General features: G+C 37.6%; 1 protein-coding gene across 5 annotated transcripts in view; it reads right to left on the reverse strand.

Annotated features, from left to right (window-relative positions):
* The window catches only part of PPFIBP2 (PPFIA binding protein 2), a 102,817-nt gene that overhangs the window by 12,132 nt on the left and 71,731 nt on the right, over window positions 1-18,954 (reverse strand). For 4 of the 5 annotated variants that reach the window (XM_040609163.1, XM_040609161.1, XM_040609165.1 and 1 more), the window contains 9 exons: window positions 13,605-13,697; window positions 10,998-11,106; window positions 9,437-9,469; window positions 7,641-7,702; window positions 5,190-5,265; window positions 1,555-1,652; window positions 1,319-1,383; window positions 991-1,059; window positions 470-530 (listed from right to left, as the gene is read on the reverse strand). In XM_040609163.1, coding sequence (XP_040465097.1) covers window positions 470-530; window positions 991-1,059; window positions 1,319-1,383; window positions 1,555-1,652; window positions 5,190-5,265; window positions 7,641-7,702; window positions 9,437-9,469; window positions 10,998-11,106; window positions 13,605-13,697 — 666 coding nt within the window. The remainder of the gene's footprint in view (window positions 1-469; window positions 531-990; window positions 1,060-1,318; window positions 1,384-1,554; window positions 1,653-5,189; window positions 5,266-7,640; window positions 7,703-9,436; window positions 9,470-10,997; window positions 11,107-13,604; window positions 13,698-18,954) is intronic. The other variant, XM_040609162.1, reaches the window with a different exon arrangement.

An 18,954-nucleotide genomic window follows, 5' to 3' on the forward strand; every position in this document is an offset into this window, starting at 1 on the left:
CACGCATATCTGCATGCAAACACTCACAAAGGAATCCTGTGTGGAAATACCCAGTCCCAATATTTTATTACTTTGAGGATTTGCTGCCTTAACATTTTTAGCAATGTGGAAATCAAAATTATTTTTAAAACACATACCAATAAACAAAATAATACTGCAGTTCAACAAAATTACTCCTCACTATTTGTTGTATCTCAAATATTTTTTGTTCTCTTTTAGGTGAAAAGCTGAATTTGAGAATGTGTACATATGGGTCTGCCAGCTAGTTTGCTTATTATGAACTTGTCAATGAGGTAGAAAAAGAACCGGAATTGTTATCATTAGGACTTTTTTCCCCACATACAATGGTAGTGGTGGCTAGGGATACTATATGTGGGGGGGAAAAAAAAAAAAGAAAATATTTATACTTGACCTTTATCTTTTAGTTGTGATATTAAACACCAGGAATTGTGATTACAAATAAACCAACCTTTTCCAGGGATTCACTCTGCAAGTCTTCTAAACTACTTGACTTTTTTTTCTGTTGAACTCTTAAAATAATGACAGGAAAAAAAGCAACAGTTAATATAACACAGTATATTTGCATATGCCACAACCATATCATATGACAGCTGTATAGATCACATAATGTCTGCATATAACAGATAATTCAGAATTAGGAGATTAATTTATCTTGTTATACTTCTAGCCTAAAACTGAGAGTATCAGAAACTGCAATAGGTGAAGTCAGAGACAGCAGCCAGACATCCTTTGACCAACAATCAAAGGCAACAAGGTGCAATGTCTGGTTTTAAACCTTGTATCTATAGATGATTTTTTTGAAGCTCTTAACAAGCAAAAGTAGATCTTAGAAGCAAAAGTAGACAGCAACAACTCTCTAAGAACAGTGTTCAACATGAAGGGATTTTACAAATGGCAAAAAGGCAGAATTATTTTAAAAAACCATCTGGCCGTATGCTGTACATTTCAATTGAAGTTACTCATGCTTACCTATTTATGGTTTCCAAAGGTTCTTCTTGTGTAGAGGTTAAATTAGCTGAAGATACTGGAACGTTTCCACTTTAAAGCAGAATAAAATATGCTGGTTTAAGTACTACATTACGTATGTCTTCTGATACATAAAAGTGCTAACGTAGTCCTGTAATTCAAACCTAATGCAACTACATATTGCGCACTCTCATGGAAAACGCTGCTTTCACAACTATCCACAAGTTCTTGCAAAGCCACAACCAGGCAAGACAAGATGCCAACAGTTAAACAGATTAAATAATACAGGTTTAGGACAATCCAAATGAAACACGAGAAACAAAGGTCTTGCCTGATTTCCACAGCTTTGTGTGGCACCGGAGAGAGCACAGCTGGTGACAGTTCTCCTGAAGAGGCCTGTGTGAAATAGAAGAGTTTCTAGTCCCTGATTCTGAATCATACCGAGAGCACAAAAATTCAGCCAGAGCCAAACCCTCCGTCTACATTACCTTAGCCACTACAGAGAAACCAACACAAACAAACCACACGTACAGCAGAACTTGCTCCTAAAACATCTTTACCAAGTACCTCTGTTTTAAGTAATTCTCCTTGAGGATCTCTCAAAAGATTCCACTTCCTTAAAGTTGTGTCCAGTTCCTCTTCACTGCCACCAGAGACAGAAGAGCCTGTGAGCATTAGGGATTAGGAGAGAAACAGGCCAAAGAAAAATCAACATTTAGGACCGTATCGGACAGTCTAAATAATTCAGCCTCTAAATTCCCCTTCAGGCTTCATCTGATGCATGTAGTTCACCAGCCTCTCCGCTCCCCACCCCTCCTTCAGGCTCTGGCTTACCCGCATTGCAGCAACAATTTTACCACTTCTAGTTACATGCTGTGCTCTGCTGTGAGTAGCTCAGCTGCCCGCGAGGTCTTTCTGAACCGCTCTAATTCACAGTGTAATGTTCTGAGGCAAGTTCAAGTTGGTACCATTTTCTACGTCACAGTCTACAGGTGGTATGCATGTTTGGCATCTGTATCATAATGCAGTGCCCCATGCTCAGTTCAAGGATGAACGTGGTAAACACGCTCCAGTTTTTTTACAGATATCCCAGATCTAAACAAAAAAAATATAAATATGCCCAGTTCATTATTTAGTAGGATTTTTATTCCTAAATTGTCACAGCTGCAATACTAAATCGGGATTTGAATATTTAGTGCTCAGCAAACCTCTAGAATATTTTGGATATTTTTTTTTTCCTGGAGATCTCCTATGCATAGAGTTGCAAACAGGGTGTGGAAGGGCTGCTATGCCATGATGAAAAAATTTAGATTGACCTTTAAGCACATTAAGAATTGCTAATTAATGTGACAGAGGTGCAGTGGCTCTAGGCAGTTACAAAACCCCACCAAATCTTCTATTTAAGTCTTGGCACTAACAGAAGGGACAGCACTTGAAAACTCATTAGACATGAGCTTTGTAATCGTGCAGTTCAGACAGAGACTGCCAACAAACCCAGTACTGACCATAGGCCCTTCAGAATATGAAGTGAAACTGGTTCACAGCCCTTCAGCCAGCACAAGGGATCTACCTACAGTCACGTTCAGATAGCTCCTTTACATTTTACTTAATCACCAGTGGCTGTTTCAAGCAGCTGCCCTACTTCAATCCAAAACAGATTTTATTTTTTTAAATGCATGTGCTACCTAGGGTGAAGAGTCAGACATCATTTGTCAACATGATCTGTAGCTTGCCTTGAGCAAAACCAAGAAATGCTTACAATGTATTGTGTTTCTGTCAAGTAATTATTTGAAACAGTTATCAGAGACAGAAGACCAAAAGCTTTTAAGCAGGGATTATACTTCAAAGAGAATCTTTAAAACACACGGTTAGAAATAAAACGAAAATGAAAACAAACAAAAAAATATCAAGAGATTTTTCTTGGCAACCTAAACATGAAACTCCCACAAACACATGGAAGGTAACAAGTTCTGTTGGGCTGTTGCAGCCGTCACAGTACGTGCCCCAGTGTGGGCAATCTCAGTATACGCTCTAGTTCCGACACGTTCTGGGGTTTGTTTTTGTTGTGTTATGCTGAGCATCACTGGTTTTTTATTTACACTGTACTGAACATCTATACTAGCGTACATTAAACATCACTCTCCCTGTAGTACCAACTCAATAATCCAGAGCATCATGGCTTGCTCCTCGCTCGTGCACACAAACGTCCTCCAAAACCATGGAAAAATGGGGATGGTGGGCTCGTCTGTACAGCCGGGACGTGGGAGGAGTGTGGAACTGCAGGAGTTACTGCAGAGAGCACCTGCTCTCAGGGTAACAGTGGTGTAGCGATCGTGGGAGTTAACATCCATACGTCTCCAAAATCTACAACCACACCTCTGGACTGCCTTTCAGAACACTTTCAAGTGAGAGATTTTTTTTTTTTTTTTAATGAACATTCAAAGAGAGATTTACCTGACTCTTGTTCCCTATTCCTGTGCGTTAAATACAAGTTTCCATTCTGCCATACAGAACCTGAAAATACTGTGTTTGTTAATGTGACGATGCATGTTGAAAAACTATTTCCTTTCAGAAGGTCAACATTCTCAGACTAAATTTAGTACAGAAAACTAAGGTGGCAACTTAAAACGAGACTGCCCTAAAACCCACTCCACTTCCTGAAGCATAACTGAGAACTGGGACAAAAGAGTTTTCCCCAAATTTTGAAGTTTATTATATAATATCGTGTGCACCAAAAGCAACCACAGATTTTCAGCTGTTCCCTCCAAACCAGAACTTGCCTAGTTGGCTGTCAGGATGGTTTTTTAGTGAAAGAGAAGGGCAGCTGAACTAATTATATTCATTGCAACTCTTTTTAGCAAAAAAGAAAAAAAGCCCTCCTAACACTATCAAATTGCACCTGAGATCAGCTTTCCTTTTGTGAATGCCATATAAAAACCATGACATAAAAGGAAAATACTGTGTCATTAGCACTAGCTGGCTGGCAGCTGGTCATTACTGCCATTCCTGAATTGAACTGTGGTGTAGGAAATCTGAATACAGGATGTATTTAGTTCATTAATGTTTATAAATCACTAAAGTCTCCTGATAACATTTTACACTGTAGAAAACAGTTACTCATAACATAATGGTCACAGGAAACACTGTACAAACTTAATACCTATTTGTATACTTTATTCATCTCCTACAGATGAATTAATTTAAACAAAACTAAATTTCATTTTGATTTTGAATAACAGATTTTTGATAGTGATATAATGCAGTGATATAATTACAATAAAAATATTGTAAACTCATGCCTTTAACTAATTTGAACGAACTTTCCTAGTTGCCCCTGTGTCAACAAACTCTATGTCTGCATAACTGTCCTGCTGCTTGCTACCTCCTTTTCACCCTTTTTGCTGTAATTCCTTTTAGTCTGGCCTCTAACAACCCACGTACAACTGAGGGGATGGCAACCAGCAGCAGCAGAAAGGAAGTTTGAGGCTTTGGCCATGAAGGACGTGTGTCAGGCCTGCACTTCGGAGGAGACATCAGCAAGAGGCACCGGGCTAATAACACCATGGCCCCAGCTGCCCACCCAGCCATTGCTAAGGGGTGCAGTTCTGCACCCAGAGCTCCTGCCCCACCGCAGCACGCTGCAGAGTGCTTTAAGGAGAGCAGCTGTGGAATTCAGTTTGCCTTGGCACGCAAGAAGGTGCACTGCAGTGCTTCAGACCCAACTGAGCAGCAGTTCACAGACCTGTGCCACCAGAGCGGTAATCTCACCAGTCATCCTTGTCAGAATCCCTAATGACACCATCTAAACCAACCTAGAGCACCAAAAATAGGCTCCAAGGAGGGATTTACTATTAACTGATGCAGTCGAGCATGAGATTCAGTGGCAGAAGTCTTGCTGAATAGTAACATTGTGACTAAGTTTCCAGCCAGATTTGACCCTGGTTTTTTTGTACTGCCTACAGCACAGGAAAGAAAAAGGAAATTTCCACAAACTACAGCCTGGTCAAGGCATACCGTGGTTCTCTCTGTATGTGAACGAGTGTATGCTCACCGTCTCATTGCACTCCAACATGATACAAATCTATGCATAATGAAATACATATCACTATACACAAACATTTAAGCAGACAACAAATAGCAGTTGTAGTGCATGCAGTTTTTAAAAGACCTGATATCAGGAAATTATTCACGAGACATTTTACCGTGAGCTGCAATCATTATCTCTTTGACCCTCCTGTACTGGCTTAGCAACAGTGTTAACTCCTCTATTCGACGGTCCTGTGAAAAGCATTAAAACCAAATCTTATTTGAGATCCCACATTTTTAACCTGCAGAAACACTGTATTACACATTCATTTCTGTGATTTTGGCCTGCTTTTCCAGAAGGCAGGATCAAGTCTCTCACATGCCCTGTAAGGTATATTTCTTCGCTTTTACTCGCCATGGTACATCATGTTTGCTGGAGAGTGTGAAATTATGGATATAAGGAAACCAGAGGACTTTGATGTTACTAGCAAATCAGTTATTTACAGAAGCGTCACTTGGAAATCGCTTTCACTTCTAAGAGTCAAGGGAATATTCTGGAGTTGAACCTCAGCTGTCTGAAGTGGGCAGTGTTTGTTTTTTAGCTATCATCATACCTGTAATTGTAAAGTAAATCATGTTTATGTTTCATACAACTTAACAATCTAGTCATGTTCTTTAATCCTCCCTTGTAGGATATGTTCTGCATTCCAACCTCTACTCTTTACTCCAATTTTGAACACACCTTTTTGAACTTAGGCAGTCAAACCTGTACAGAACCAAAGAAATGAGGTCTCATGAATGTCTGAAGCAGTATTTGACTCCACTCTTTCTCCAATACCCAACACTTTCCTACTATGTATGGAAAGCATCTTGATTCACGTATTCAGGGAGGGCACTTGCCTTTTGCACAGATGCAACACAGTGATGGGCAGCAATCGTTATTTGATTGGATCTGTCATTTCTCTCATTTCTGTATGAGATATTGTGTCCCCGATGATAATAAATTCTTGCTCTTGGCCACTAAGCGTGCAATCTTGCAATTTGCTCTCCTACAGTTTGTCCTGTTTCTTTGACCCAGTTCTAAACCACTCCTGTGCAATAATCTTGCCCAGTGCTGTGACTACAGAGCACCGAATACAAACCCAAGCAAGTAGTAAAGAATTAGTTTTCACAAGGTGGTGTCAGGAAAGCCCCAGAAGCAGAGAAGCAGGCACTGAGGCACAAAACCAGACCTTGACCACATTGCAGAAAGGTGGATTCTGCTGATCCTCCCTTCACACCTCAGCATGTATACACAAGACAAAACAGGCCTAAAACAGATACCCCGTTATTCCAACTACAGATAAAAGCAACAGGTTTTCTTCATAGCAAAGACCTGAGACTAACATACCTAGTTTTTTTAAAAATAAGTATGTGCACCACTTGCTAGCAACTTAATTGAGCATCTTCTGTCCTAAATGACACAAGAAATATCCCAAAAGCCATGTAGAGCTATTTTCCCGAGGAATAATATTTTATTTTGCAATATTTTTGAAGGCAACAGTTCTACATTAAACATTTAAGAAGCTGTGGGTCAGCCATCAGTCCACCAGCTTAGACATTGACAGTTTCAAAGGAAATAACCTTCCTTGCCCTGTAAGTACATTCAGATATTAGGACATAAGCAAAAGTATTTTGTGTTCCCTTACAACACAAAAATCTTAGCAGACTCAGAATAATTTTGGCAAGAGATAATGCCACGTCTTTTATTTTCCAGATGTAAATTTTGGCTTTTTGATTTTTTAAGAATTGAATGTTGTTATGAGTCACATTAATGTTCTCCAGGATTAACATTGCCCTGTCCAGATTCCCCACTTACCAAAGGAAGTTTTTAGGGATGTATGTTATTGTCTATTTGACCATATACGAGTGTGTCACCATAAAGGAAAATCCTATAGCCTGGTTTATTACCATAAAACAAGAATTACAATTTCCTGAAGAATTAATCCCCCTCCAAAAAAAAAAAAAAAAAAGGTACAATTTATATAGTAAGTCAACGGCATCTGAAGGTAGAGATTCAACATCCTCCAAGACTGAGCCCTAAACCCTGCACTTGAAATGTCTGACAGGCAAACAGCATTCAGGTGATAAGAGACAAAAAACATAGTTACCATTGAAATGCGTTTAATTTCACCCCTCTCCTTTAGTATTGCCCTTTCTCCCCTCCACCCCACCATGTGTCTTTAAAGCCTGGTCCCTTTCTCCCAAAATCTGAGTCAAGGGCTAGTTTGACTTCTAATATCACAATCTAAACTGGGGATATCTGTGCACTTCAGATTCAGTTGGAAGATGAAGAGCTGCCACAGATGAACAAAGCATAGTGATCTTCTCAACAGCAGAAACCAGGAGATTCTGCTTATTGCAGCCTTGGTTTTCTACTCCCTTCTGGAATCTAATGAGTCTCCCAAGTTCTGCAGCCACGTTAGCAAGGTCATCCACACTTTCTATTTAAAAATCAACCTTCTGTCACAATCTCATGGGATAGTCCAAACATGGGCTGTGTGGCAATATCGCACTCACAGAAAATGGGTTATTGAGAATATTTCAGAGTTCATTCTTACTATGCAGAACAAAGATTATTTTCTCACCTTTTCTTCATTTGCAGCCAATAATGATTCCATTCCTATCTTCAACCGTTGAACTTCTTGATCTAAAAATGTTTTCAAAATAAGGAAAATACCCTTGCTATATTTAGTGTAAACAATATATGTTTTGTGATACTCTCCTTACATTCTTATGAGTAATCAAAACCCTGCCAGTGGCATGGCAAATGCACTATTAAACTACATTTAGCTTAGAGCTTTTCAAAAGCTGAACTATTAAAGCATTACACAACAAAAACATGCTGGTCTTGCTTATAAAAGGCTACATAATTCTATTTTATACTCTGGAGTCAAGTAATGAAAAAAGAAAGAAACACTGAAGCTTATTTTGCAATAGATGAGAGTGTGTTAGCCGTCATATTTAAGAAAATAATTTTAAGTATGATTGAAAATTAATTATTTTCCATCTGGAAAAAAAAATATTTGCCAGCTTATGAAAAGTAGTTCACAGACATTGGAAATAAAAAATAACAAGAATTAGTTTGATTTGAGGAAAATTTGTGAATTTTTTTTTCTCAACACATTTCAGTATGAATAACTAAGTTAAAACCTACACCAAGAGCTAACACAGAATTGCCTTACACACGATTTAGTGTTACAAGATAGAGGATATACAGGGACATTACAGTCAAATCAGTTAAAACACACTCTCTGAAAATTTGAGGCTGCTAATCACATCATCCTAACTTTGCAGAGCCAAATCTTTCATTTCTTCTCTACATGCTATTCCTAGCAAGTCCTCCAGTACCAACCTATATTAAATCGAGTGTAGATGATAGAGACAGAACCTGAAAAAGTTTTTTTTGTTGTAACGGCCACTAAAGGAGTTCATGCTTTGACATTAAAATAGACCCACTTGTTTCACGAAAGACTATGAAAAACAGATGTGGCAGGCATGAAGTGAGAGAGAAGAAAGAAAATCAATACTGCTAAAAAGCATCTTCAAAAAAAAAGGTATTACAACTAAAGGTTGAACATACAATGTCATATCTAAACTATTTGCAAAAAACCGTTTAGTTTTTCTTTCAGTGATCCTGAAAAATACACACCTTGTAATGATTAAGTTATAAAACATGTAAATGAACACTACAAGCATTTCTCTTGCAAAAGAGAACACTTAGTAACACCAGACATGCACAGAGACAGCCAAATCAAAACGTAAAGCCAGCAAGCAGGAAGCATGCAATTGGAAGATTTTTTAAAAGACATTAAAAAAACCACAACACAGTCCTACTAATCAATCTTTGTAAATATTAGACTTCAAAGAGAACTGGTGTCAAGGTATATATGGGCACATTCAAGCAAACTTTACTTATAGTATTTATAACAACATAAAGTATGGAAACACTCTTATTCAGACTTCTTTTTTTTTTTTCCCTCTAAATTTACTGCGCTGATTTAAAAAAAGCCCAAATCTTTCCCCTCCAAGGAAGCAGGCTTTCAAATAAAGTCATCTTTCCAGACACTATATGGGTTTTACATATGTACAAATAGAAGGTGGTAAAGCTCAAGTTTTGGGTCTGTTAACCTTGACAATGTCCCTTTGAAGTCCAACTATCTGATTTGTGAACCTCTGACTTTTTTTTTCTAAAGTGAAATCTTACTAAAGAGGGCAAGTAGCTGTCTGCTTGTTGCAAGCAATGAAAGCGATGTCTCATGTATATTACAATTAGACAGCCAAATCTAAACAAACATTGAATTATTGCTGCAGAATGCATCTGAGTTATAATTTGTGTGAAAGGAACAGTGAGATAAAGCCAAAAGTGAATTGCAAGGCTTACGTTTTTCTTTTAGCCTTCTCCTATAAACTTCCTCTACGATGGCAAATGGTGAGAGTCAAATCAAGTATGTAGAAAAAGCACATATTAGATAAATTTTGCAGTTTAATGAGAATATGCATTCTAGCATACCACAAGTACATTGACATTATTTTTCAACTTTATTTGAGAAGACCACTTAAAAATCTGATAAATAAGTGATTTTTTTACAGGAGAATTATTACTGCTTCACACGCTTTCCATTCAAATATAGTCTAAGTGGTTTCCTTAAATGTACCCTAAATAATCTGTACAGGGTTTGATTCTTCTCCCCACTGGAACCAAGGATAGTTTCACCCATCTTCAGCATGAACAGGAACACACACACTACTAGAAGCTGAATGCTGCTGAACTCCTAATTTATTGTCATACCACTATCTCTCCTTTGAAATGCCAAAAATTATTTGGGAGTCTCATAGAAAATACAAAATTCTATTAGTAGAAGAATTCCTCTACAAAAAACTGTTGTTAGACAAACCAGTTTTTCTAGTTAGGCATGCAGTGCTCTACATGCACAAGCTCTGCAGCTGAGTGAAATCAGCACCAAGTATATGTTAAGTCACTTCTCTGAAATAAACAACAGTCACAATACAGAGTCTTTTAGAAAAGACACAACTGTGTTAATTCCTGTAAGGAGATTCTTGGTAAGCCCTGTGGAAGAGGTAGCACAACACTTCAAAAGTCACATCTCGACAAGGGCACTTTTTTGGAAGCATTAGTTAACACCCACAGAAGAAGTTAGTGCAGCTAAGCTGATGCACTGTGGTAAATATTCCTGCATGGGTAAGTGTCAGTATCACAGAAGAAAAAGGTCACTAATATCGTATTGCTCGCAGCCCAGCAATTGACAGAAGCTCCAGGAGTCAATACTTCAGAGAACTGTGACATGACTGGTCGAGATCAAAGGCTAAACAAACTGGTTTATTTGCCATTGACCTGCATCAACAGTGCAGATTTAAAACAGAAACCTGCAGTATCACAGAACAGCGTGGGCTGGAAGGGACCTTGAAAGACCATCTGGTCCAACCTTTCATGGGAGAGGGAGCCTAAACGAGATATAGTCCTGAAGAAAGGGAAGACGTGAATCAATAACTACGTTTTAGAACGTTTGGACATTTAAACATTATGCTTAGGTACCAGTGTGATGATTTTTTTCTTCTTAAAAAATGGAAACTGTAAATGTCCTTCAAAAAAATTCTGAAGGTATAGACAAAAAAAATATACTCCCACTGAACTGCAATGACTCTTTCAATTATAAATAAAACTCCAGTAGAAAAAGTTTCAGTGTCCCTAGGACACTTACTGCAATTTGTGCTGCCTCTAGATTGGGACAGAATTTCACATAGTAAAGGCTTCTACTTTACCAGAAGACAAAATACATTTGCAACATTTTTCTCCCCCAAATAAATACTGTAAGTCCATTCTTGTATTTCCTTGCATTTCTTTGAAATACTGAGCCAAGCTGCCAGCAAGGTGAAGTTAAAGTAGGGTTTTGGATTTTTAACTTTATTTACCCTCCTCTTACCTCTTTCTGCCACTTCACTATGTGATGAGGTTCTAGACAGCTGACTTTGTAAGCGTTCTATTTCTGCATCTTTGAGAGCTAACTGCTCTTGAAGCTGGGCTATTTCAGCCTGAAAGAGAGTACAACAAAGTCAGAACAATGTCGTCACCGATCCTCTATGATTCTTTCCCATGAACTAGAAGATTTCTAAGCATTACACTTTACATTGATTCACGCCCTGTTCCCAATTCAGGACATTTCATAAACACTGTAACAACTGTACATATTTCATGGTGTTACGATTCCATTCCTTTTACAGAAGCTCACTTTTTCTAATGCAATTAGCTGTCAAAGAAAAGAGACTTACAGAAAGGTAAAATTTTCAAGGATTCATGTAGGTAAAGAAACTCTAGAAAGCCCTTGATGCTACAGCGATGCTCATATAATACTCACTATTATAGGGCAACTCCTGAGTTTTGCATGAAAAGATAACAAAGCATTTTTTAAAAGATACTGAGTTTTTATCTTAGCTACTACTTATTAATATAACAGAGAATCCATTAATGCTGAGCTCTCTTCTCAGCAGGGTAACAAAACTGTTCTCCCTCACATCAGATACTACAGCAAATAGGCTAGAAACAAAGCATGGCTTGGAAAGCAACCACTTAAATGCAACAAAGTGTCAGCGGTTCATTTATTTACACTTCCTGCAGTTTGTATGGCCACTAGATTGGCCTACAGTATCACACATCGAAGATCTCAGCAATAAAGAGAGGGAAGAATTCTGTGATTGTCCACAGCTTGAAATACAGTGACTTTCCCTATTTACAAGAAAAACTGTCAAGAACATACTTTACTAAGTTGGTAGCTTCATTAAGATTTTCTTTAATAGCCTTAAAGCCTCTATATCAACATTCTGCACTTCCCCCAGCAAAAGCATACTAAACCTCCTTGCAATTAAAGAAAAAAAGGAGAAAAAAAAAAGAAAAAAGGAAACAAACAAAAAAAATCACTAATGTGACCAGTTTCTCAAAATACTAAAATAAAGCAAAACACCAAATAACATTATCCAAACATGGAAAAACATGGAGTAATTTACTCCAATACACAAACACTTTCACCAGGAAGCAAGCAGCTGGACTTCAGCACAAGATCAGTGCTCTGCCTGCAGTTCCATATGGAACAGAAGAATCTGCCTTGTTGTATCTCTGAAGGGCTCCTACACTTCCCAATGACTAATATGCTTTTTATATCCAGCCATGGAAATATTCCAATTTCTCATCTAAGAAGCTGGAGCAACAGGAAAAGAAAAGCTGCAGACCTCTTAATACCAGATTTGGATTTGCCTTCCCTAGTCTATTTGATCTCATAGCTTTTTTAAACGCCCTCTTTTTCTTTAATGTCTCATTCCTGTCATCTCTACAACATTTTTTCTACTTCCTCTCTCTTTCCCTGTACTTTCTTCTCCTTTCTAGTTCTGCATCTTCTCGCACTCAATGGGTTTTACAATTCTTCTTATGCTCATTCTGCTCCTACACTTTCCACAGTTTTTATCTGTCTTGGCAGCTGGCCACACACTGCTTGAGAAAATATTTTCCCAAAGAACTGTTCATATCCACCACGTCAGAGAAAACATCTTCATGGATTCAAGAGCTATTAACAGGAAAAAAACACACAATAGCAACATTTCAATATTCACCCAAGAATTCTCAAAAGAAACAAATGGTAATACAAATAAGAGCTGTCTCTCATTTTGGGATCAAACTACCAAGTATTAAAAGAAAACTTAGCTTAATAATTTGAAATGTTTTTCCAAGATCCAACCACAACTCAAAAAAGTCAGTTATTCACATGAACAGAGACTGCAGCACTACACAAATGAAAGGAGATGTGATTACAGCACAAAAGTGTACCTCAACAGGGGAAAATAATGAGGTGCTTTTTAATCTAGTGGAAAAGGGCTAAAAAAAAAAGAAAAAAAAGAATCAAACTATAAATAAAGTGCAACTGTTTAACAATGAGAATATTCAACTAGAAAAATTAATTGCGGAGGAAAATGAAATATTGCAGACATCAAGTTTCTCCAGATTATGATCCAACAGTTTTCCAGGATTTAAGGTCAACAGAAGGGTAAGTCAGCTATGCACTTCGATATGCATGGAGTCAAAGCAGATGATCTAATGGTGTATTTTAGGCTTAATGTCTATTAAAATAAATTCCATACTAAGTGAACACCCAACCAACGTTGCATGTCTCTTCTCTTCAGTCTGGAAAGCTTGTCCAGAGACTTGTCACCATTACACAAATAAAGTACAGAAAACCTTCAAAGAGGCCTTTCTTCAGAACAAGCCTTTTGTAAGTCAAAATGCCTTTGTTGTTTGGGTTTTTTTAATAAGAATTACAAAAAGGTAGAAGACTGGAAACTGCAAGGAGGGAGCAAAAGGCACAAAAAGAAGCTACAAAAACTTTAAAAGAAAATACTTATTCCAAAGATATTCCAAAGAAAACTTCACAGTAGGCCGTGAAACAAAGCAATTGTAAGAAAAGTAAATACTGATGAAAAGAAGAGCATATTCCTTTCTAGCTGAAATAAGTCTGTCATTAGTAAATGCCAGGTATTTTGCTTACTTTAGTTGCTTTTAATTTCCACTCGTATTGATTTCTTTCGTTTTCCAGTTCTTCCACTTTAAATTTGAGGTGTCTAAGTTCCTGTAGCAAACTCTGAAAAAGAAGAAAAGCAATTAAAACTAAGATTTCTCTGGTAGATATTTATTTCTCATAGTCCTGAATTAAAAGATCATGCATGAACCACACAGTAATGAACACTGAACCACCACATCAAAAACCATGACCTAGTCTAAGATGACAAAATCTATTTCGAATTGAGAGATAAGGAATACTTTCCCAAACTCCACTTGGAATGATGAACTAATTTCTTAGTCATATTAAGGAAGATAGCTGAGCCTGGTGAAGTTGTATGCCTCTCAGTGAAAAAGAGCCAAAAAATCCACAACTGCAGTCTCATGTAACCTTAACTATTGGGTTTTTTTGGGGACTGAGGTTTTTTTGTTTGTTTGTTTGTTTGGGTGTTTTTTTATTTTATTTTTCAGCCACCTCAGAAAGTAAGCAGAAACAGGCAGTGCTAAAAGATTACTAACTTTATTAAAGTGACAATCGTCTCCCCAAACAGGTGTTTAAGGTGTTCACCAAGAAAAGTAAGACACAGACTAAATGTTATCTACCAAGTTACAGGCATTTAATAACACACACATACAGTCAAATACAACTACAAATACACTACTTTCAGCACCCATGTTTGGCAGTTTGCAAACAGAGTTGATGCAGCTTAGAGCTGCAGCCAGCCAGGGTTCCTAGCACTCTGCCTTTTCCTCTGACAAAGCTGTCTCTTAAATGCAGCTCCTCCCTTTCCTTTATAGAATATCTTATTGTTTATTCTGAAGGACAATATCATTAAATCCTTGATTGAGCTCTGATGAGACCAAATGTCTTAAAATGAACTGAGGAAAGGAAAAATTTGGAAGTGTAATCCAATTTTGGAACCCTGTACAGTGTATACATTAAACAGCCATACTATTATATTGGATTAAATTAATATTTGTTTTTAATGACTCACAGATTTAACTCTCATTATTTTCCCAATATGCAGCTTGCACTGTAGTCTAACAGTTCTGGACAGAGGCAAGCTCAGAAACAATAGCACTACTTTAAAAATAGGCATCGTACCCAAATGAGTTACTTTTGTAAAATAAACCCATGAGAAAAATTACTGAAAAACTCCCTCACAATATAAGCAGATTACTTATGAGTTCTCGGTATCCAGATTTTAACTAAAGAGATGTGGCAACTAAAGCAAACTGATTTAATAGCATTATTAAAATAGACTTTTCCAGGCATACCAGTATCATTCCACCTTCAGCAAATTTAAGCAGTTTATGTGACGTTTGTTTTGACATGTGACATACTTTTGATCAAATACAACTAGGATCTGTAATGTCATTTCAAAAATGCTTTTCTGGTAACTGCTAATGTCAGAGAATAAACAAAAATGCATTGGATTTGCTGTTTTTAAGGTACAAACATATTTTTATTATGGCTCTTTTTATTCACTTTAACATTATCATTAGAAAAAGAAAGGATACATTTCAGATAAGTCTTACCTGAAACTGTATTTTATGCCTGTTTTGAGCTTTTAAAATATTCAGGAAATAATAACCTGTGTTCAGAGGACTGGTTAGGATGCACCATCATGCACAGCTAGGGTTACATTATCGTGAGGAAAATTAGCAATCTACCAAACCATGCTACCATGCTGCATATCAAACAGGTAAATCTCAACTAAGGAAAAAAAAACAAACTTCAAAATAATAATAATAATAAAACCCACACCGCACCAGCACTACAAACCTACAAGTAAAAAAATCATAAAAAACCTGAAAGAGGAAATTGAGTCTTGAATATATCTGTGCTTTAGTAGGCAGACATCAATGGTCACCATATTTGTTCCAATTACCAGGGGTGAGCTGTCTGAGGTGGGGGTTTTTTTTTGGTAATTTTTATCACCACCTCATTCTTTGCTAACTAAAGCCACAAAGATCAATGCTAGCAATTCACAACATAGCTCTGGTTAGTGGAATTTAGTTTCTGCACCAAAAGAGAAAAGGCAATACGCAGGCTGCTGCTAAGTTGTACTTCTCGTACGTCACACTGAGAACAATCCTTCTGGCTGAGAGTCTCTACCACTGATCTTGGACTAGATTGAGGACCGTTAGGTGTAAAGTCTGGTTTCCTATCTTGAGACTTTCTTTCTTGAATTCTACTATTAATTTCCAGCTGCAGTCTACACATCTGCTCCTGTAGCTCACTGATCAGGTTCACTACTGACTGAAAACATGGGAAGGGGAAAAAAGACAAAACAAAAAAAAAAAAAGGAGAGATGAGAAAGAATATGATGCAAAGAAGATAACTGTACAGTTGCAGCACAAAGAAATACATGAAACACGTCAAAGGCCAACTAAAAAACAACAGATGATGTGTTTCCCTTCTGATAAAGCATATATGAAAGGGTATAAACCTGGAATATTGCACAAAGCTAAATCTTAAATAGAAGAGAATCTATATTCCAGACTAATTAATGATTCCAATTCTAATTTGAAGATAAGAATTTGGCGACTCATTTTTGGAAACTTATAAAGTCAGCTGAAGTCAGATATTGGGAAAAATTGAAACACATTTTAATATGCTGGCTCAGAGGCATACATTTGATGAAATGGGATTTGATTACATTAATTTACCCAGCCAAATCATCCACACTAGGAAGAAATTGCCAAGTGCTCAGTAAAGGCCATAACCTACTCTTTCACAATTTATACACAGAATTTACTAGTAAAGTAATTCTGTTTCCAGGTCTATCATGGGTCAGAAAAATAACTCCATTATGTAGCTTGCTAGCTAGACAGTATCTTGACATGGGGAAAGAGTTAAGCAACATACACAGGAGAAACCAAAGAATCCCACAGAAGAAAAAGCAATGACTCTGAAGTGCATTGATTTGCTGGCCAGCTTCTTGAATTTGTGTGTATCAATGATGCACACCAAAAAATCCAGCTACAGAAAGCAAACCAAAGACAAGTATTAAAAATCTATGTAACATTTCACTTAAATTCCCTAACTCATCAGCAAATAGTGCTGGGTATTTTCTCAGGTATTACAAGCTTAGAGTGCCTTTCCCTTAATTCTCATGTACATGAATATACGTTCTGTGATTTCTCAATCTTCTCAAGTGGAATACATTTGACGCACAGCAGTCTTCCCATAATCTCAACTCTGGTGAACCAATAATCTCAAAGCTAGGGAACAGCTACTGCAAGGACAGGACACTATTCTGGCCAGGTAAGTTTTAACACAACCGATTTCAAAATGCATCAGCATCCCCAGTCAACTTGAAACATTTGCAAAGATTTCCTTTCATAAATGTATGTCTCAGGTAAGAGTTTCACATTTTTCTAGCACACTGTGCTTATGATGAAATTCAGAAAAGCAGTTGCATACATTTCACTTTACACATCTTATTCTCAATCAAGATTCACAATGTCTGATGCTCATCCTCTTTCATCCAACAACACTTTAATGCACGTAAATGAGGATTAGTTCCATAAACAATCAAAAAATTTAGAAGAGTACTGGGCCCACTGCAATACCCATTTTTTTATAGGCTGACATGTTTTGCCAGGGCTGCACAGATTAAGAAAAGCCCCTCTAAGTGAAACCATATGCTTTGTATGTTCAGTGGGTACATCAGCCACTTTGCAACAGTTGGACATTGCTAAGAGTATCCCCCTACCTAACTCATCTCCTTACCAGCGCACTGCAACGCAGAACATCCATAGTGCCAGCTGTATTTACAATTTATCCATCTCCCTTGCTTTCCTTCAAGCACCAAGGCTTTAGTCTGTGCTTGTCTTTGACAGAGAACACTGTTAACCCATACGAGGTTCTGAAGAATCACTGCTCAAAAAAGATGCAGAGACTTTTGAGCACAAACTGACAGCTGCTGCAGTTGTGGCAACATGGGAGAATTCAGAAACACTTCTGCTGCCACCTTGTAATTCTTTCTTTTTTGCCTCACAGTGAAAACAGGAATGGGAAACACTGCATCCATGCAGACTTCCCTCAGGGCAAACTAACTTTACAGAAAGGGCAGAAATCTTTATCCCAGTGAAGGATAAGAGGTCTATGGAGGAGAAACAGATGAACTCCAGCTGCAATATATGTCTTTGCAGTTGTTTCTACTTCCAAGGTAGAGAAGGCTCCTCATTTTTGAGATTCTTTCACAGCATGAAGGTTTACTAACACTAACATACTGTATCTTGAATTCGATTCAGGTGAGACAACATATCACACTCCCCAGTGGGAGTCATTGGCTCACTGACTCAAGTTTCTCTGAAACTGCAAGTAACTAGATATTTAATTCGGAGGTGTCCACAAGAGCCATAAAATGCTTCCCAACAACTTACAGCAAACTTCAGATCCTCAGTATGAAAAAGCAAAACCACAAAAATGGTTTTTGCTAAAAAAGAAAAACTAGAACAGAAGAAGGGCTGTTATGCAAGCTGGAATGGACAATTACTTCTGCAGTCTCCTGATAGTGACAGAAGGTCTCTTCTGTCTACGCTCAGGCAGAGCAGGCACCTGGGCTGCCATTAATCACCTGATAATGCTGCTCACTCATACCCAGCTGCATTAAGAAAACGTATCTCCAAAATTTCTAAGGCTTCTCAGATAAAAGCTACACAAACCCTCAGGTGGGATTTCAGAAACCTTCACAGCCTTGCTGCAGCAGAAGTAGAACTTTCGAATGACAAAATTATCTAAAAAACTTTTTAGAATGACAAAGCCAAGAGTGAGACTGTCTGTTTACAAGCAGCTATTCTCCTGGCCCCTGTGTTTTATATATATATATACATATAAAAATAAATGGCACTTTAAATTTAGCATGTGCTTTTGAAGAGCCAGAGTCAAGTGGCATTCGGTGTGAAATTAATACCTTTCAGAGGATGTTAGAGATGCTTGATAAACTCTGCTGCTAACTAAAACCAAAACTAAACCACAGCTGCACAAGATAAAGTGAAACAAAACTGACACATGAAAACTTGCTCATATTTAGAAGGATATCTTAATTTGCTTTGTTTCCCCCCAACCCAACCAGAGAAATATTTCTATAGATGAATTCTATGTGAAGGGAAACGGCTGCTGTATAAGAAGTCGACACAAAAAGTACAGAGCAAACATGTTTTAGCTGAATTACTCTGCAATGTCACATTTAATTTTAAACCTTTTAAAACCTGCTATTATATTTAGCAATGGGAGGGTCAGGCATGAATTAATGAACTGTTTAACTACTGGATGCAACACATGCAGCACTAGGGTGAAAACTGAGAACTATTACTTTTGATAGCAG

This window comes from Falco naumanni, chromosome 10, assembly GCF_017639655.2.
Source record: "Falco naumanni isolate bFalNau1 chromosome 10, bFalNau1.pat, whole genome shotgun sequence".
Lineage (NCBI taxonomy): Eukaryota > Metazoa > Chordata > Aves > Falconiformes > Falconidae > Falco > Falco naumanni.